This window comes from Glycine max, chromosome 13 (assembly GCF_000004515.6).
Source record: "Glycine max cultivar Williams 82 chromosome 13, Glycine_max_v4.0, whole genome shotgun sequence".
NCBI lineage: Eukaryota > Viridiplantae > Streptophyta > Magnoliopsida > Fabales > Fabaceae > Glycine > Glycine max.
In genome coordinates, this window is record NC_038249.2 from 39,194,009 (window position 1) to 39,212,746 (window position 18,738).

Consider the following 18,738-nt stretch of genomic DNA (forward strand, 5'->3'; position numbering starts at 1 on the left):
GTATTCAATTTCAAATTCATAATTTTTTTTTACAATGAGTTAAAAACTCCTATTTACACCTCTACTAAACTAACTAAGCCCATGGCCCAATAAGCTAACCCAAGGTCCAACAAGCAAACCAACTAATCCAACCAATGCAATTACTTAACACACCTCATTTTATGCTTATTGCACATCCAAAATTTGTAAAGTCTCCATCTTCCCCTTCTCATCTCACTCACTCTTCTTCTCTCCATCTCCCTCTTCATTGCGGGTAGCACTTGTGTGGATCCTCTCGACGGGGACAGTGTGACTGATCAGGTTGACTTCGAACATGTCATTGTCTTTGACGTAGAACTTGGCCTGTGATGCCAAGTTCGTGAGGGGGATCTTGAAGTGCTCATTCCATGTTGGGTTCCTTTGAGTTTGAGATCACGCGAGTATGGGGCATAGTGGTGTCGGCAACGCAAACAGTGATATAAGGATTGTCGATGATATTTTCCAAGGGTAGTGGCACTGCTAAAGAACAAAGTTGTGTCTGTTACGGATCACTCAATCCGTAAATATATAGAATTTTGTGTGGAGGAAATGGTGGTTTGTTGCAGCATAGATGTTCATGGATCATAGCGATGCACGTGGTGATTTACTCCAATATAACCTCAATCCTCTATCAATACACAATACAAAATAAACTATGCTTTTTTCATTGATCGTGGAAGAGCTAACAATACAATAAATCATCTTGTAACACAATCACTTATATTACATTATTAATTTATTATATTATATATGAGAAATGCTAGCAATATGCAATACTCTTTTTGACACACTATATGGATGGAATTTATGTGAGTTTTACTGCGATTCTTGTTTTTCATTTACTAGGTCTCATTTCCAAATTGATAGGAAATTAAAGAAATATTTTTTGAGAAAAGGAAAACAAATATTTATAAAATATACGATTCTAATTTTGCATGCAAGGGCATCTTATTGATGTTATATATTAACGCTCCAAAATTTAATTATCGGGAAACAAATATTGCTTTTATAATATTTAGACAAACAATAAAAAAGGAAAAAAAAAAAAAGAAGATAAAGTGCATGAACGGACGCTGGTTGTAAGATAGATGAGGAAACGATGCATGAATATCTTTCGTCCCTCGTATGGTAACGCGCGAACTTGTTTCTCTCCGTTCCTCTTCACTTTTCTTCCCCCCCCTTGTTGACCGACAAACAATATCACAATCGCAAAGAGAAGCCGTTCATTTCTATTCCCCTCGCCACCAACAAATATCTTCATTCCCTCACCAAATCTCGCATCCATATTTTTTTTCTTCATTTTTATATAGATCTCTTTCTCTCTCACTGTGTCTATATCTCCGTGTTTGGCATGAGTACCTACGACACCAACCCCTTCGCCCAAGACGAGGTTAATCCCTTCGCCGTAAGTTTCTTTCTTCCCTAACTCTCTCTTCCATTTCATTCCTACCCTAACTTTATTTTCATTCACATTTTTCTCCAATTACGTACGTGTTTCATGTCGCAGCTGCATATTTGTTTGAATGATCTGATCCGTGTTTGTGGTGTGGTGTGGTGTCATTAGTGAATTAAATGAAATTCGTAATATGTAGCTGCAAGATTATTAATGATATATAATACGAATATATATTGAATATTGCAGACTCTGTTCGTGTATCAGATCTTAGAACTAGAAATTTGAAAATGATTTAATTTTTTGATTCGTTCGTTCTCTCTGTTTCTACTTTTTAGCAAAAGCAGGTTTTAGATTGTGGTTGTGATGCCATGGCAACATCTATCAGTTGCGGTGGCCGCCACAAATATCGCGCCATTTTGTGATTGTGAACCCCAACATTAACCGACGTAATGACTATTTGATTGATCTTTAGTTCTCTATATGTTTACTCGTCTCATATTATTTATTTTTTAAAGGCAACATACATTTCTGAAGAAAATTGTTGATTACATAAATTTTAACGATAGATATATTCTTATTAACAATTTTTATATATAATAGAATTTGATCATTATATTTTACTATATCATTTTATACTTTTACTCGTTAATATGATTGTCGTCAAACTTCAAAGAGTGAGTTTCTATTAAATGGGTAAAAATATTTTATATTATCAGTAATTTTAAATTAAAGTCAAGTGACAAATATTATTTTGAGAGAAACTAAAAATGTAAAAAGATATCGATAAAATATCTTGTATATTTTAAAAGTTATTTTCAAGTTTTCAGTATAAATAGAAAAATTGAATTGCAAAGCTCAAAATTTATATATGAATACATTTTTATGGGGGAGAATTTCATTCAAATTAATGCCATTAAATTATTTTAAGCACTTGGCCGAAAGAAGGTCATTGAACATGAAAATACATATTACCAGAAAGAAGCTCACCATTCACCAAAAAAGGAAGAAGAAAGAAGCTCACGATTTTAAGAAAGTTTTAAAAGAATATGTTAATAGTATTTTAAAAAAATATATATTTTAATCATTGACTCCCCTTTTAAATCATAAAGTGTTTTGAATTCTTTTTGTCTTGCTTATTATATTATTATTTTTGAAATTATATAGTTTTAAACATTTAAGAAAAGTCCCATAAAAAAAGACATTAAGAAAAGAAAAGATAATATTGAGATGATATTAATTAAGAATATATTTCAGTTATTTTTTAATATTTTCAGTGGCTGAAAAACTTATTCATTGTTTGATAAATAAATTTTTTTAATAATTTTTAATATTTTTAAAACGTTATTTGAAATAATATTTTTTAAGAGGATAGTTTTTAATTTTTTATATTTTTTTTATTTTATCCTCAATATATTTATTTATTTATCTTTTTTTAAAATAAATCATAAATTTATTATTTTCTATCATTTAATATATTTTCTAACTATTTTAACTATCAATCTTATCAAATATTTATGATTTAATAAGTTAAGTAACTAACTTTTTAGATAACTAACTTTTTAGATAACTTATTGCAATATATTGACATATTCATAAAACCTATAATACTGCAGTAACTTATAATACTATAGCTAACCTTTATTTATATTAATTATAGTCCTAGTTAATTAGGAAAGTAAATCATGACAAGAAATATGATAGCTAATCTTGAGGAAATAGAGAAACTAATCGACTAGTCGTACAGGAAAATTTAAAATGTTCTGTGATATTATAAAGATGTTTTTTATATATATATTCTACAATGATAATTACTTTAACATCTAAAAATTTATGTGTTTTCAATAATAATTTTAGGATGGAACTGCGAAAGGAAATGCATCGGGGCAATCAAATCGTGGTGGTGGTGCAGCCTCAAGGCTTTCACCCCTGTCTCCTGAGCCTTATGATCGTGCAGCAACTGTTGACATTCCTCTTGGATCCTCAAAGGTAGACCACATTATGAAACTGTTGAAATAAATTTCAAAACTATGCTATATTAATGTTGTCGACCAAATATTTAATTATGTAGATTTTATCTTTAGGACCTCGAAGCCAAGGAGAAGGAGCTCCAAGCTAGAGAGGCTGAATTGAAAAGAAGGGAACAGGTTATTTTTCATGATCTCAAACATACTTTTGGATAACCAAACATCATTCCAAACTGATTTTACTCTCAAACATACTTTTGAAACACTCCCATTCAAAATCCAAACATACCCTCATTTGATTGCTTTGAACATTTTATTAAGTTAGAAACTTGGTTTGTTAGATTCAATGTTTTAGGCTGTTATTTTACATAGGTGCCAGTAATTAGTAATGATTCTATCTGTTTTAAGTTGAAAAACAACAAGGTCCCAATTGGTAGTAAGAGTAGCTTCTGTTATTTCTTTGATATGGTTGTTTATTACCTTAATAAGCCATCATATCATACTTTTAATGTCATCATATCAGTGACTTTGACCATGCTATGAGTTAACTTGGCTATTGCATATATAAGATATTTTGTGTTGGTCCAGTAGTTCACGATCTCATGATGTTTTGTAGGAGCTAAAACGAAAGGAAGATGCTATAGCACGAGGTATTTTGAGTTCATCTATACTTACATAACCCAACAGGAATAATGCCTTTAGTTTGGTGGTTTACACTTTTTTCTTTTGCAGCTGGAATTGTTATAGAGGATAAAAATTGGCCACCTTTTTGCCCCATCATTCATCACGACATTGCAAATGAAATACCTATACATCTTCAATCAATCCAGTATGTTGCATTTACAACATGGTTAGGTATGTTGAAGTCTAGATTTTTTTTGTTATAGATTATGTTTTAGTCATAACTACTTGTTTTCTGAGACTTAGTTAATAGAAAATTACATCTGTTTTGCTTCATTTGATTAGTATTTTCTAGTTTTTAGCAACTTGCATCAAAGATTTCAGTATTAATTCAAATGTTGGACAAAAGGGCAGTTTCATATTCTTTTTAGTCGAAATATGAAATTCAAATTCATATGATAAAGAATCACTAATAAAATTCCATGCATAGAGCCTATTAGAACTCTGAAATATCACCTCCCTGTTTCTGTTGAAGCTTCTCCTATAAACATCCTTTTATCAACATATTTCTTCAATTACTGTCCATATTTTAATTTTGAGCTTTGCAACAATTTGCAGGTTTGGTTATATGCCTTTTATGGAATATTATAGCAGTTACTGTAGCTTGGATCAAAGGAGAAGGTTTGTTTTACTACTAGATATTGAACCAACAAACACAGTAGGGCTGTTGTTTACATAAATTTGTCTTACCTTGTAGGTCTTTCAATCTGGTTTCTATCTATCATATACTTTATTTCCGGTGTTCCAGCATCCTATGTGATGTGGTATCGTCCTCTTTATCGTGCGACAAGGTAGTTTTCAATTTGATTGAATTCAATTCTTATGGTATGGCATGGATAATTGATATTCAAGATGATTTCAGCCTTTTCCTAAACTATAAAAAATTGTTAATGTCATCCACATTGGCTTTATTGCCATTGTGAAGCATTAAACATTTTCTGTAGCAGCAGTATGTACATCTGGGGACTTTGTGAGCAGAATGTAAGTCAATAAATGACAACGTTGTCATTTTGAAACTGAAAGGCTTGTGGGTGCAAAGTTTACATTATAAAATACCTTAATCTAGTTTTCTCTAACGAAAGGAGGTGCCAGAAGTAGAAAGAGTGAGAAAGGAGAGAGCTGTGGGGACAGATGGAGTATGTTGATGTATAGCCTTTGACAATTGACATGTAAATGCCTTTTTGGGAATGTTTATATTGTGAACAGGAACCGTTTTAGTATCAGCAATTCAGGATTCTTCCTTTTTTCTTCCCTCGATTTTAACATTCCAAATTAAAATGTTATGTTTTATATTTTTGTGCCATCTCATGTTACAGGACGGATAGTGCTCTAAGGTTTAGTTTGTTTTTCTTGTCTTACGGGGTAAGTTTTACATACTTTCTACTTGTGCTCATTCATTCTACACTAAGTTCTCTTATCCTTTTTCCCATTCTTTCCAAGCAGGTGCACATTCTCTTTTGCGTTTATGCTGCAGTTGCTCCTCCAATTATCTTCAAAGGGAAATCTCTCACGTGAGTCCCTTTTTAAAACTGCATTCCTTTTATTTAATCTGCTACCTGGCGTTCTTCTTTAATCACTCTTTTGCTGATTTGATATTTTAGAGCCGAAGAAAACATTAATAGGCTGTTCCCATTTTAACACCAATTGCCTTTGCTTTCTTTACCTCTAGCTTTGATTTATCATCGAGCTAATTGATCTGTCCCTAAACTATTTAATCGAGGGGACATCTTTTGGAGGCACTTTATTAGGCATGATTTTGTCTCTTTTGCACTTCACTTGAGGATTATCTCATCATATTTTTCTTTTAAATTGTTGTTGTGCTGGATTGAAGGCATATTTATTACCATATCTCCTTTATAAATTATCAGTTATGTTATTGCCATACTGTTCTTTTTGCATTGTTGTTGCAGTTTTACTTTAATTAATGTTTGTATTTGTGTGATGTTATGTTGTGGCCAGAGGTATTCTGCCTGCGTTTGAGGTATTGGACTACAATGCATTGGTTGGGGTAAGTACCATTTGTGTTACTATTATTTTTTGGCTTCTAATTTATTATTCTCCTCCCAAAGGGAAGGGTAATATATATTCATGTCACGATGACATGTTTAAATGATACTTGTGCTGAAAAATGACAGATACTCTACTTTATTGGGTTTGGATTTTTCTGCATTGAATCACTGCTGAGCATTTGGGTTATTCAGGTTTTTGATAGTCCTAATTCTACCCTAATGCATTCTCTTGACTCTAGTGTTTTTCTTTTTTAACATTTAATTTATCTTTGCAGCAAGTATACATGTACTTTCGGGGCAGTGGAAAGGCTGCAGAGATGAGGCGTGCAGCTGCGCAAGGGGCCATGAGGGCAGCTCTATGACAAGGCGATGAAATGTGTAAATTGGCACTTCCAAATGTCTTACCAATTGCTACACCATAAATATAGATGTTTTACTCTATAGGTTTGGCCTTGGAATTCAGTCAAATTAGATGGTTAAGACAAACTCTAGTTGTGTACAGCATACATTTTTGTTTTATCTGCATGCATACATAGGGCTGCATTATTTGAGAATTGAAATACTCCCTTGATGTATGTATGACTTGTTTCATAGAATACTTTCGATATTTGATATTAACAAGTATGGTTGATAAAAATAAATTAGCTTTCTATTGTTCTAACAACACAGGTGTTATACTTGTCCGTGCGAAAGCCACAATTTTGTATTACAGGCAATTTGTTTTCCAAGAAGAATAACATTATGATTTTAAAGACACTTGTTGGTATTTATTTTTTTTAAAATTAATTTAATTGTTTCATAAATAAATATTTTCAAAGTACGAGAGTTATTAATAAAATTCCACGTGTTAAAAGAATTTGTTTAAAATATTTAGTATTTTTATTTTTTTTAATGTTAAACTTTGAGGGCGAGCCCTGGTGCAGCGGTAGACTTGTTGGTCATGGGTTCGAATCCGGAAACAGCCTCTTTGCATATGCAAGGGTAAGGTTGCGTACAATATCCCTCCCCCATACCTTCGCATAGCGAAGAGCCTCTGGGCAATGGGGTACGAAGTTTTAGAGGACGAACCCTGGTACAGCGGTAAAGTTGTGCCTTGGTGACTTGTTGGTCATGGGTTCGAATCCGGAAACAGCCTCTTTGCATATGCAAGGGTAAGGCTGCGAAGAGCCTCCGGGCAATGGGGTACAAAGTTTTTTTAAACTTGTGATATGAGAGAGCCTAACAACTACACACTAGTTGTCTGACTTTGGCTGCTTGTTGATTGCTTCTTGGCTGGGAATTCACCCTTGTTATCTGCTTTAACGATGAATATAGATTTTTTCAATGTTTACTTTACTTTACCCTAAACTGCTCTAAATTTTTCAATATCTACATCATACCTTGCTTAAGTTTTCCTAGAACTACTGAACTATGGTCACAACCTATGAAGCACGGACACTTCAGCCCTATGCCGTGTCCGGTGTCCGACACGCGTCCGTGTCGGTGTCCGACACCGACACGACACCCTTATTACGTTCTATATTTTGGACATTACAGGTATCCACGTGTCCGTGTCGTGTCGTGTCCGGTGTCCGTGTCGGTGTCGGTGCTTCATAGGTCACAACTCACAAGTTTATGTTACAAGACTTTTGAGATTGAAAGATGTGGTAACAAAGTATAGATAATTGGTGACCATAAAACAGGAAATGATATTGTATCTTAGGATTGGCTGAGGCATGCAAAATGCAGAGCTGAAGTAATTTTACTATCACAGGTAATAGGTAGGATGCAATAGCAAAAGAACAAAGATGTTAATTAATTTGTTTTTGAGTATTTAACAAAAATGTTAAGACAATTTCAGGGGTGGAACCTACAACTTTTTGCTTAGGAAACAAATGCTTTATCCACTGAGCTACAGGCGCTAACTGTCATTAAAGTTTTTATGCAAAATACCATATAACGTAATGATGAACGTTACCACACATTAACTTCATCCGACATTTGATATGTATGAAAATATTATGAAAAATATTATCTGATACTATCATATAAGATTTTGATTAATTAGGTTAATTAGATATGACAAATTATGTCACGTGACACATTAATTAGTGATTTAAAATTTTTAAGTGAATTAGTTTTAGTCTTTATATTATCTAAATTGAGTAACTGAGATTTGATGTATAAGTCTAATGACTTATACTTGTTGTAAACAAATCTGGACTCAATCTAATATTTTGGTGCTAAAAGATAATCTCCAATGTTTAGATAGAGTACATGTATGTTGGGATAATGGTTTTGATTTTGAATGTATTCTTGGAGGTTGAACATATTTTTGAAAAAAAATATCTTTGTATCTTTTATTTTAAATAATTTGTAGAGACTGTAATGCTAATTTAAACATATCTTACATTGGCTCAATTCTAAATTCAATATCCATTTTCTTTAAGCAATTATTTATGTCCATTGTTTCAAACCAGTGTTATGCTATGCAAAACATCTTAATGTATAAGAGTTATCATTGTAATGTTCTACCAACAATTCAAGGTTAGTGTAGGGGTAAAAAAAAATAGAGGATTTTGTGGAATCTCACAAAACTCAAGGGTATTAGTGTACAATTATGAGTAATAGTAAAAAAAAATACACTGACACACTACATAGAAATTAAACTCTAAATGAATTAACTCAATTAATAGAAAAAGATTGCACAAGGTGAATGACATGCTTATGAGCTTATCACGCCTATACCTAAAACTGCTCTAGCGTTGAGTTTTAAGCATTTCGGATCAGTCGATTTTGCAATGCCTCATATAAGGCTATGACGAAATTCTAACAAGATTAACGTCAATCGTGATCAATTTTGTTAGCTAATCGCAAAGTAGTTTCACACTTATTTATCAGAATACCGTTATATCATATAAACTCAAGAGGTAATAGTGCATTTCATGAGAAAGGAAAAGGGAGACGAGTTGGAGGTCCCAACTTTCCAATTCATCATTTGCTGAACATAACTTGATCAGTAGACATTTATCTACGATCTTGGATTTATTTTGTACAAGTTCTTGTCAAGAAGTGAAAAAGGAAAAGGGATATAGTTTATTTTTCCAAAAATGCACTTGCACAAGGAAATTAGCAAAAAGTTGAGTTTTCATGCTAAACCTGGATTAATCTAAGTTTAAACCTGTAAAACCCACTTAAAATAGAAAAGCTCTTCCAAGTTTCAACTCCCATTTTTCACACAAAATTCAAACTTGAGATCTTATTATAATAAACCACACAGCTAACGGACTCAACAATTAATCAGAAGCAACACTACTAGAGTAAAAAGTATGCCGCCATTCTTAGATCATAAACATTTCCATAATTATACATAACTAACTACTAACCACATCTCAATATAGCCCATAGAATAGAAAACACTTCATATAGTCAAAGCATAAATTTAGTCATAACTCAGCCACAAACATAATGGCATAATGTCAAACATAGTAGGTGCATAATTCAGGTCCATGACAATTAACATTTGACATCCTTTAACTACAACAAAAACAACGATGTTTTGTTTAAGTCCTGAGCCAAACCATGAAGAGATCCTCTAGCGCAACCTTCTTGCTTCTCTTTCAGACTCAAGTAGGGTGAGAATGTCTCCTTCTCTCACGGGTCCCTTCACGTTCCTCATGATGTGTCGGTTTTGATCATCCAAAAACTTCACTCTAACCTGAGTCACCTGCCCCCTAGACCCAGTACGACCCATAACTTTGACAACAAGGGCGTGCTTCACCTGAGATTCCATCCTGCTCAAACACAAAGCATTCATAATGTTAAGTGGAGTAAGGATTGTGGACAACATTGCTTTCATTCCATTTGGACAACAGAAAAGTGTAGGGCAACATATCAACCAAAGAGATTCAAATCTAAAGCTACACCTCTTAAAATGCAAAATTCAGTAGGATTCACCCAGCATCAAACTTGTAAACAAGTAAATAACTAAAAACCATTTAAACTAAAATGAAATGAAGATCCCCATGATTATGTGAAAATTATATCAACACCAACCCAATTCAACAGATATCAAAGATGCAAATGAGGTTTAAAGCCTTCAAGGGATTAACAACCACAATGCAGATGGAACTCATTTAGGCAACAACTTCAACCAGAACCAGGGTGCTCAAACATTAAAGGGGTGCCAGTTCATCGACTACACAAACATACAAAGTCCAACAGATTTCTGAACAAGAATGTAAGCATCTTCATTAATTAAACATACTTTCAAAAGCTTTAGAACAGATTTCAAATACATTTTAACAAATTTTTCCTGCAAATGCTTTATATAATAATATGAACAGAATCAAGTTCTTCAATCATAAAATGCTTCACATAATACCAAACAAAATACATCAAATTCAAGCTTCAGAAATATGCTAAAGCTAACTCAAACTACCTTTCTTATATCTATTTAAAAACCTTGAAGCAAATGCTACCAAACCTGGTATTAAATTATTCGGTGTAATACTAATTAAAAACAAAGACCCAAAATGCAAAACAAATTTAAACAATGCGACAGAAATAGCAATCACAAAAACAGAGAATAATAACAACAACAACAAAGGGAGAAAGCGACACAGAGCCCAACAAACAACGAAGAAGTTGAAACCCTTAGGGGATTCAGAGATGTTGAACGAATCGAGTGTTGGTGAGTGCAGTGGCGACACAATACTTAGAATGAAAATTGAAACGACGGTGATGATACCTGAAACTGAAATGGGTAGAGGGGAAGAAGAGACTAGGATAGCGACGGCTTTCTCTTCTATCTCGCAAAGAACAACAACAACTAAAAAACCCTAGTTTATAAAGCCTTTTTTATTTACTACGATATTAAAAATATTTTTTTAGGGAATAAAAAATATATGAAATAAAAAGATTAAGAAATAGTTACAAATTACAAATAATACGCATATGTGAAAAGTCTTGTACAAAAATAATAACATGACACATAATAAGAGTTTGGATTTATTTTTTTAATTAATCTGATTATTATCTTATTTCTTATAATTAATACAATAGAAAGACTAAAAAAATAAAAAAGTGAAAAGAAAAAAACTTAACAAAAAGAAAAGATGATTGTCGTGTGATGTATTGCATTTATTATTTGTCATTTCTTTTATTAATTTGTATAAAATAAATAGATTAAGTAAAATATATACAATTTTGTACTAAAAAAATTATGTCATGCTTATAAGATATAATATATATCATGATAATCATAACTTACATCTCCATTTTCAATTTTTACTCTTTATATCTAAATTTTATAATATATTTTATGTTTCATTTATTTTATATTTGAGACTAATTGTGAACAATAAAAATAAAGGATTTGGCTAAAAATGGACAATTTTTTTAAACAAACTAAAAATGTTGACAAGAAATTAAAGAAAGATTAAAGGTTGTAAAAAAAATAGAAAAATTAAAAATCTATATATCTATATATTATCTACCTCTCTCTCTCTTTATATATATATATATATATATATCATTTAAAATAGGATTATTGACTATATTTGTTTGCATATGTGACAAATGGTGATTAAATTAAGTCTCACTAATTAATTTATTTTTTTCCATTAAAACAACAAATAAAATAAAGTTCAATCAAAACATGAAAAAGAAAGAAAATAATTAATTTATTTGGAACCTTTGTTTAAAGTTATTATGTTATATTTTTAGAAATCACATTATGAGAAATTTATATATCTATATCTATATTATTTAAAACAAGATTGTTGATTGTACCTGATCTTGCATAATTAGTTTTTTTTTTGTTAAAACAAATAAAATAAATTTCAACCAAAACATGAAAAAAAAGAATTAATTTATTTAGGACGTTTGATTATAGGTATCATATTATATTTTTGGAAATAAAACTTTGAAGAATATTAATCTTTTATAATATTTTTTCTCATTTAATATATTTTTAAAAAATTAATATTAATAAAAAACTCATTTACTTTAAAAAAAGTTGGTATAATTTATTTGCTTAACGCTAAAATGATTGATTTAAATAATTGATTAAAATAATTAATATATTTATTTTGATAATCAAGATAATTATAGATTTGAAGATTCAATTTTTTTAAACTATGAAAATGTTGAAATATAGAAACTAAAATAAAATTAAAAAAAAAAGAAACCAAAGAGAAATAATGAAACATGAGAATACCAAAATTTTAAAATAGCTTAATGCTGTTTTAGGTTTTAGCTTGGTTTATGCCATTCCGATATAAATTTGAGCAACTAGGGTTTTTACTTGTCCTTCTTTGCGAGATTGAATCGTAAGCAGCGGCTACCCTAATCCTCTCCTCTTCCTCTCTACTAATTTCAGGTACACTCACTCACTGGCATTTCAATTTTTTCATTGAAAGTGTTGTTCTTTCTTTCGCTGCACCCTCCAACACTTCATTCGTTAGATATCTCTCTTAATTATCGAAACGGTTTCAACACTCTGCTTCGTTCTGCATTGGTTCTCTTCCTTTCCTCTTTTTTTCCCTTTCTGTAATTGTATCTGTTTGTTTATGCAGCTATGGCCGACGAAGCTGTGGTTGTTCCAGATCCCACCCAGATCGATGTCAAGCTCTTTAACCGCTGGAGCTTCGACGATATTGAGGTACCAATTTCCATGTTTTTAGGGTTCAGCTGCTTATTAAATTATATCCTAAAAATCTGTGATGTGTATTCTGTTCTGATGTTTTTTCGATGTGTTCTTATGTGAAATGTGTAATTATTGTTGATTTTTTGTTTTTGTTTTGTGTTATTAGATTACTGACATTTCTCTGGCTGATTATATCGGAGTGGCGACATCCAAGCACGCCACGTATGTGCCTCACACCGCCGGCAGGTACTCGGTGAAGCGGTTCAGGAAGGCGCAATGCCCCATTGTTGAGAGGCTGACCAACTCTCTCATGATGCACGGTAGAAACAATGGCAAGAAACTCTTGGCTGTTAGGATCATCAAACATGCTATGGAGATTATTCATTTGTTGACTGACCAGAACCCCATTCAGGTTATTGTTGAAGCTGTTGTCAACAGGTATGTATGGTTTAAGTCTAGATGATGATGATGATGAGTGTCCTTTTATAGTAAATTTTAGATTGACAATTTGGTATAGTAAAATTAAGCAAGTTCTTTGAAAAAGAGATTCTGAGTCTGATATTTGTAAAATTGTCTAATTTTCATATATTTGAACCTCAATTTAGAGTTTACATGGGAAGCTGCTTGTTTTGTCTGGCTTAATTTGGAGGATGGAATGATGATTATTGGTTTCCCTATTGGTTTGATTGCCTGAATGATGGCATTTTGTATTAGCTCTATCTGACCATTCTCCTTGTCATCCTTTGCATTTTTTGGGTAGTTTTTGTTATAGTAAGATATTTTGATGAATGTGTTGTTTTTTGGAAAGAAAATTTCTTTTGAGAGGATGGTCTTAGAGCATGCTAATTCTGTGATAGTATTTCTTTACTGATGTGGTAGTTGGAGAATGACAGTCGTAATTGGAGAATGACATGATGATTGTTTGTTTCCCTATTGGTTTGATAGCCTGTATGATGGCACCTGTGTATTAGCTCTATCTGATCATTCTCCTTAATTACTTAAAATAGAATAATGGTTGGTTTATTTTCATGTCATCAACAGCGCACTATTTTGATTGAGCAATTTGTGTATGGTGTATTAAAAAATTGTATTGTGTGTACTGATACTCTGAAGTCTGAACAGTAAGTGTTGCTATATTATATTCATTCCAAAGAAGCATTAATATGCTACCACAGAGCTGTAGCGACATGAATACTATTTTTTATGTTCATTTTTATGAATTGAACATTAAATTTACTTTAAAATGTCAGTAATTTATCTTACTGATTTGATGTTGTTTTGTTTATTCAGTGGTCCACGTGAAGATGCAACAAGAATTGGTTCAGCTGGAGTTGTTAGGAGACAGGCTGTGGATATCTCACCCCTTAGGCGTGTTAACCAGGCTATCTATCTTCTAACAACTGGAGCACGGGAAGCTGCTTTCAGAAATATTAAGACAATTGCAGAATGCTTGGCTGATGAACTTATTAATGCAGCAAAAGGGTCATCCAACAGGTATACTTCTAAAATTTTATATGTGGAGGATACAGTTTCTGATGTATTTTATCTTCTATGTCTTTCATTTTTCTAATTGGAGTTTGGGTTCACTGAAAAATAATACTCCATTTCAGCTATGCTATCAAGAAAAAGGATGAAATTGAGAGAGTTGCAAAGGCCAATCGTTGAGCAGTTGTGGAAGCAATATTTGCGATCGGGAAGATTTTGTTTCGGTCAATGTTTGTCATTTAATGATATTTGATCTTTTGCTTGCATTAGTTACTTTTTAGCTTTTTGCTCGCTGGCTTCGCAAGTTATGAAAGATTTTGTTGCTGGGACGAAAATTTGTGTTCTAAGATCGGGAGTTTAAGTACTAGCCTGTTTCATAAATTATACAATGATAATTTCCATGATAGTGTTGGGGAGTTTTGACCACAATGTTTTTTTTTTTGCTAAGTATAACTTGTGAAGTTATTTGCATAGAGTGATCCAAAATCAAACGTGCCTGCTCTGGATGTTATTTGCACGTTCACCTGTATTTTGTCGCTTTTGACTTATTAAACTACAGGTGAACGTGCATACAATTATTTTTGAACTATCATCTAAGGAATAACTCTATATTGTAATTTATTTCTGTAACGACGTTAACTTGGGAGCTTAAGCTTCCTGCCTGAAACTATAAGGTGGACCGAGAAAGGAACAAGTTGATTAACCTTGACGGAGTTACGAGTGGTGGCTTGGGAATATCAGTTGAGATTCTTAATCATCAAGAACAAGTTGATTTCACGGATAACGTCATTGTACCTTTCTGCCCCAAATCTAGGAATTGTGTCGCTCAATATCTAGGAATTGTGTCATCATCTTGCAAATTTAACAGTTTTTCATTATCTTGAGTTTGTTTATGACATTATCATCACCCTTATAGGAGTAAACTTTCGGTATTGGTGAATTGCCTTACATTAGTTGAGATAATAAATTTTTTACCTAGGAAGCTCATTGTGGATACCGATGATTGTATGTTTTACAATTGTAATATATTCTTATTCTTACTCGCTTGTGTAGCATCCTCATATCCTCAACATAAAGAACGTCATACCAATGGCAACAATATTGGATCCCCAGATAATATCCATACTCAGCAAAGCACCAATTGCACGTTGCACCTTAAAAGTTTTCATTTTTGGATCAGCCTCTTCCTGCAAATACCTTCTTTGAACAAAGGTTCATGACTTTTATCGTTGTGTGCACTGATGAAAATTGTTCAAGTAACTTAGGAGTCAAATCTTTCATGATCATACTCAATTCTAGAGAATGAAATTGTAACACTACAACTTAACATCATACAAACAGGAAGGAAACCATAAAAAAAAAAACTAATTAATATTAGGCAATGAAGCGTGGAAATCATGATCAAGATCAAACCTTTTTTTAAGAATGCATGCGTGTTGAGATTTTCATGATAATTAGAAGGGGTTAATAAAGTGACTGAGAAAATAGAAACACGGTTTAAGAATTAATTGAAATTCTTCACTCAACTTTGTTCCTTACTCTTCCACCAATAATGCTACTGGCAATCTGGTACACTTGCATTGCATGCACATCTTAATCTTATCTACAGAGTATTTGTCAAATCGCAGCTAGTCTCCTGATCCAAACATTGTGCACACCTGTATACTTGTATTGTGATGCTTCCACATCAATTTAATGAAGAAAAAAAACGTCAGCCTACCTTTGTATATGAAATAAAGCACTGTTCCACTAAACATGAACATTTAGCTTTGGTCCTGCGTGACAGTAATGTTATTTTAAACTTATTTCATGGCAGCAACTAGTGTGGATGTAGCTCAAACGGTAGAACGCCCGCTTTGCATGCGAGAAGTACAGTGTTCGATCCCCTGCATCTCTTTTTAATTATACAAGTGTTATTATACTCCTTTCTTCTTTTGTGGTAAAAGGTTAAAACCTAATCCTACCCGACCCCTAAATATTTATATTGAAATTTTATAGTTCACAAATGACCATCCAAACAAAGCATTTTATAAAATGACATGAGATAAGTTATAAGTAGATGTAATTTAATATCCATGAATTTTAAATTTCGAAATACTCCATTCAAGGACTGCATAACATTTAGTAACACTTTCTCGGAATTCATCATTAAACCCTATACTAGTACTACAGTTCAACCACCATCATGCAGGTATTTGAGAAACAATGACCTACCTAGTTTGGCAAGGGGAGGGGGGATGCGATTTAGGAGTCACTATTGAGAGTATTAAGAAAATTTCTTGACAACGGTTTTTGTATAAAAAAAAAGGATTCATTTCATACTCTTCTTGGTGTCTTAACTCTTAAAGTCTTAACCCCTTAGGTTGCCTATAATTTTTTGGGGTATCCCGCATTCCTATGCAGTGATCTTTTGTTTTGCTAAACAACTGAAGTATATTTACCTCACTGTACATTTTGACACCTTTTGTAGTTACCCTTACTAATACAATTATATTTTGCCTTTCAAAAAAAATACCTAAAATAGCAAGACTTAATATGAAAGGAAGTGGCCTCATGTTCCTGTTGGTCCTGAAAATTAAAAGAACAAATATACATAGACATGAATGTGTTATATGATACCTTGAGAAAAAAAAATATATGTATGATAAGTGATATAATTTAATAAAAAAAGAGATATAGAAAAAAAATAAAAGTGTCAACTAATTAAGTTTTTAAATATAAACGCTCAAACTGAAGTTTGCTCACTGTTGCGGTGCCTACTTCGGCGTTGTAGTTCGGCCCAGGCGGTGTGACTTCCAAGTTTTCCATTTTATAATTTCAAATTGGCCTGTGCAAAATTCTAGCCTGTTAAAATTTATACAGGCAATGACGCAGTGTACTCAGCTTGAGTTTAATACAAAGGGCTAACTAAAAAGTCGGTTTTTTTATTGAAAAAAATGTCTATATTTAAAGAGTAATTATGTTTTAAATATAATTATCTTAAAAAAGTAAGAAATTTTTTGTTAACCATAATATTGATATGAAATAGTTTTTTAAATACTGATTAATCTTCGTCCAGAATTATAAACACACAAAAGATGAATATTATGAATATTCTCTATCTAATATGATTTATTTCTTATCCAACTATCAATTAAAATTTAAATTATAAATTATTTGATTAAGGGATACATTTTGATCTCAAACAAATTTTACTGATATCAAGAGATCTCAAATTTAAAAGAATTTTAGATAATCATCTCTTTCATTCAAGAGTTAATCTCACTGTTATGTTTATAATAAGTTTCATGGTACAAAACCAAAAACAAGAAAATATATCAGAAATGTGAGTAAGAAACATTAATATCTATTTCCTAATTTTTTAATCACCACCATTTTAGTTATCTAATAATTGCAAGTAATATATCTATAGAGCGTAATTTTTTTTAGTAAAATTAATTTAATAAACAACTTATTTATGTGAACTTTTTTTAAAAAAATATGATTGGTTTTAAAACGGAGAGTAGTAAATTAAAGCATTGAAAGTGCAGTTGCATAGGCAAACAGGGAATTAGAAAGCAAGAAATGAAGAAGGACCTACCAACTGCCACCAATATACGAAACAAGGTCCCACACAGCAAACAATTGTACCTTTTCCATTTATTACAATGTCGCTCCCATTTCATCCTTGGACCAACTCTGAATGATCTCAACGGTCAAGATCCAAAGACCCACTCAAACATGTTCGAGCTTTAACCGTCCGCCAAAAACCATAGCTAGCTTCCCTATAATACCAGCTCAACCAACGAACCACTCTCACATCGATCAATTAATTTTTCAACATTTCATTTCACCGCCAAATCAAAAACGAGAAATGGTGTTCTTCTGCTTCCTGGTGGACCAGCGGCGGGAGGTGCAGCGGAGCAAGCCTGCGGCGGGGATCTGCTCCCGCTGCGGCGGCGGAGCCAGCGTGGCCGACATCAAGACCGCCACCAGGTTCTGCTATGTCCCCTTCTACTGGAAGTCATGGAGAGCCATCGTTTGCACTTTCTGCGGAGCCGTTCTTCGCTCTTACCAACACTAGATCCATTCATATGTACTACTAATAGGTTACTACGAGTATTATGTAGTTATAACTAGCCACTTCTTAATTGTGCTTCCTGATTCCTATTATTATTTGCTAACACATGAGGAGCCATCGTCATATCATGTATTCATTCTAACTTCCAACTCTTTCTAATCATCATCATTGTTAATTTCTATGTATTAATTCTTTCTTTTTTGTTCTATCTAAGTTAGTTTTAGTTTCTCTTAAATTGTTTTCCTGGTCAGAACTCTCCCTTTATGTATGTGCTTCAATTAGTACAATTCAAATAACTTATTTAGTGACCTTTGGAGATTTATATATAAGAGAAAGGATTAAGTTACTACAAAAGAGTTCTTCTCCATCTTTATTACTGTTCTTTTTATTTTAGTTCGTTAGAATTGTTATATATCATCAACAGTTTTATTTTTTAATTTAAAATACTCTCACCATGTCTAATTTGTTATTTCCATCATTTTATATCCTTCAAATTA

At 32.4% G+C, this 18,738-nt stretch overlaps 4 protein-coding genes and 2 non-coding genes across 6 annotated transcripts; 5 read left to right on the top strand and 1 right to left on the bottom strand.

The window, feature by feature from the left end:
- Positions 1-846: 846 nt before the first annotated feature.
- On the top strand, positions 847-6,686 carry LOC100812020 (secretory carrier-associated membrane protein 1). The gene is made up of 12 exons (XM_003541872.5): positions 847-1,423; positions 3,269-3,400; positions 3,496-3,558; positions 3,995-4,028; positions 4,111-4,233; positions 4,618-4,680; positions 4,757-4,850; positions 5,376-5,421; positions 5,503-5,570; positions 6,019-6,067; positions 6,195-6,260; positions 6,344-6,686. Exons 1-12 carry the CDS (start codon positions 1,370-1,372, stop codon positions 6,428-6,430), a joined length of 879 nt encoding a protein of 292 aa, XP_003541920.1. The 5' UTR covers positions 847-1,369; the 3' UTR covers positions 6,431-6,686.
- Positions 6,687-9,282: 2,596 nt separating this feature from the next.
- Positions 9,283-10,870, bottom strand: LOC100306357 (40S ribosomal protein S28). The gene is made up of 2 exons (NM_001361077.1): positions 10,798-10,870; positions 9,283-9,841 (listed from the first exon to the last, which is right to left on the bottom strand). The coding sequence occupies exon 2, from the start codon at positions 9,838-9,840 to the stop codon at positions 9,643-9,645; it is 198 nt and encodes a 65-aa protein (NP_001348006.1). The 5' UTR covers position 9,841; positions 10,798-10,870; the 3' UTR covers positions 9,283-9,642.
- Positions 10,871-12,316: 1,446 nt separating this feature from the next.
- On the top strand, positions 12,317-14,660 carry LOC100305898 (40S ribosomal protein S5). Its single transcript, NM_001251490.2, has 5 exons — positions 12,317-12,429; positions 12,626-12,711; positions 12,863-13,134; positions 13,987-14,190; positions 14,307-14,660. Exons 2-5 carry the CDS (start codon positions 12,628-12,630, stop codon positions 14,359-14,361), a joined length of 615 nt encoding a protein of 204 aa, NP_001238419.2. The 5' UTR covers positions 12,317-12,429; positions 12,626-12,627; the 3' UTR covers positions 14,362-14,660.
- LOC112998958 (small nucleolar RNA Z102/R77) lies at positions 13,345-13,426 on the top strand. The gene has a single exon (XR_003264137.1). It is a non-coding gene; the product is annotated as a small nucleolar RNA Z102/R77 (small nucleolar RNA).
- Positions 13,601-13,683, top strand: LOC112998957 (small nucleolar RNA Z102/R77). Its single transcript, XR_003264136.1, has one exon. It is a non-coding gene; the product is annotated as a small nucleolar RNA Z102/R77 (small nucleolar RNA).
- Positions 14,661-17,890: 3,230 nt separating the features above from the next.
- LOC100790961 (uncharacterized) lies at positions 17,891-18,588 on the top strand. Its single transcript, XM_003543304.5, has one exon. It carries the CDS (start codon positions 18,035-18,037, stop codon positions 18,242-18,244), a length of 210 nt encoding a protein of 69 aa, XP_003543352.3. The 5' UTR covers positions 17,891-18,034; the 3' UTR covers positions 18,245-18,588.
- The last annotated feature ends 150 nt before the right edge of the window (positions 18,589-18,738 follow it).

What these genes read in the sequence shown, in the direction of transcription:
- LOC100812020 (XM_003541872.5), top strand. Translation starts at nt 1,370, where the DNA reads ATGAGTACCTACGACACCAACCCCTTCGCCCAAGACGAGGTTAATCCC. An exon ending in AATTGAAAAGAAGGGAACAG is followed by an intron (nt 3,559 to 3,994) that starts GTTATTTTTCAT and finishes GATGTTTTGTAG; the next exon opens with GAGCTAAAACGAAAGGAAGA. An exon ending in GGAAGATGCTATAGCACGAG is followed by an intron (nt 4,029 to 4,110) that starts GTATTTTGAGTT and finishes TTTCTTTTGCAG; the next exon opens with CTGGAATTGTTATAGAGGAT.
- LOC100306357 (NM_001361077.1), bottom strand. Translation starts at nt 9,840, where the DNA reads ATGGAATCTCAGGTGAAGCACGCCCTTGTTGTCAAAGTTATGGGTCGT.
- LOC100305898 (NM_001251490.2), top strand. Translation starts at nt 12,628, where the DNA reads ATGGCCGACGAAGCTGTGGTTGTTCCAGATCCCACCCAGATCGATGTC. An exon ending in GGAGCTTCGACGATATTGAG is followed by an intron (nt 12,712 to 12,862) that starts GTACCAATTTCC and finishes TTGTGTTATTAG; the next exon opens with ATTACTGACATTTCTCTGGC. An exon ending in GCAAAAGGGTCATCCAACAG is followed by an intron (nt 14,191 to 14,306) that starts GTATACTTCTAA and finishes ACTCCATTTCAG; the next exon opens with CTATGCTATCAAGAAAAAGG.
- LOC100790961 (XM_003543304.5), top strand. Translation starts at nt 18,035, where the DNA reads ATGGTGTTCTTCTGCTTCCTGGTGGACCAGCGGCGGGAGGTGCAGCGG.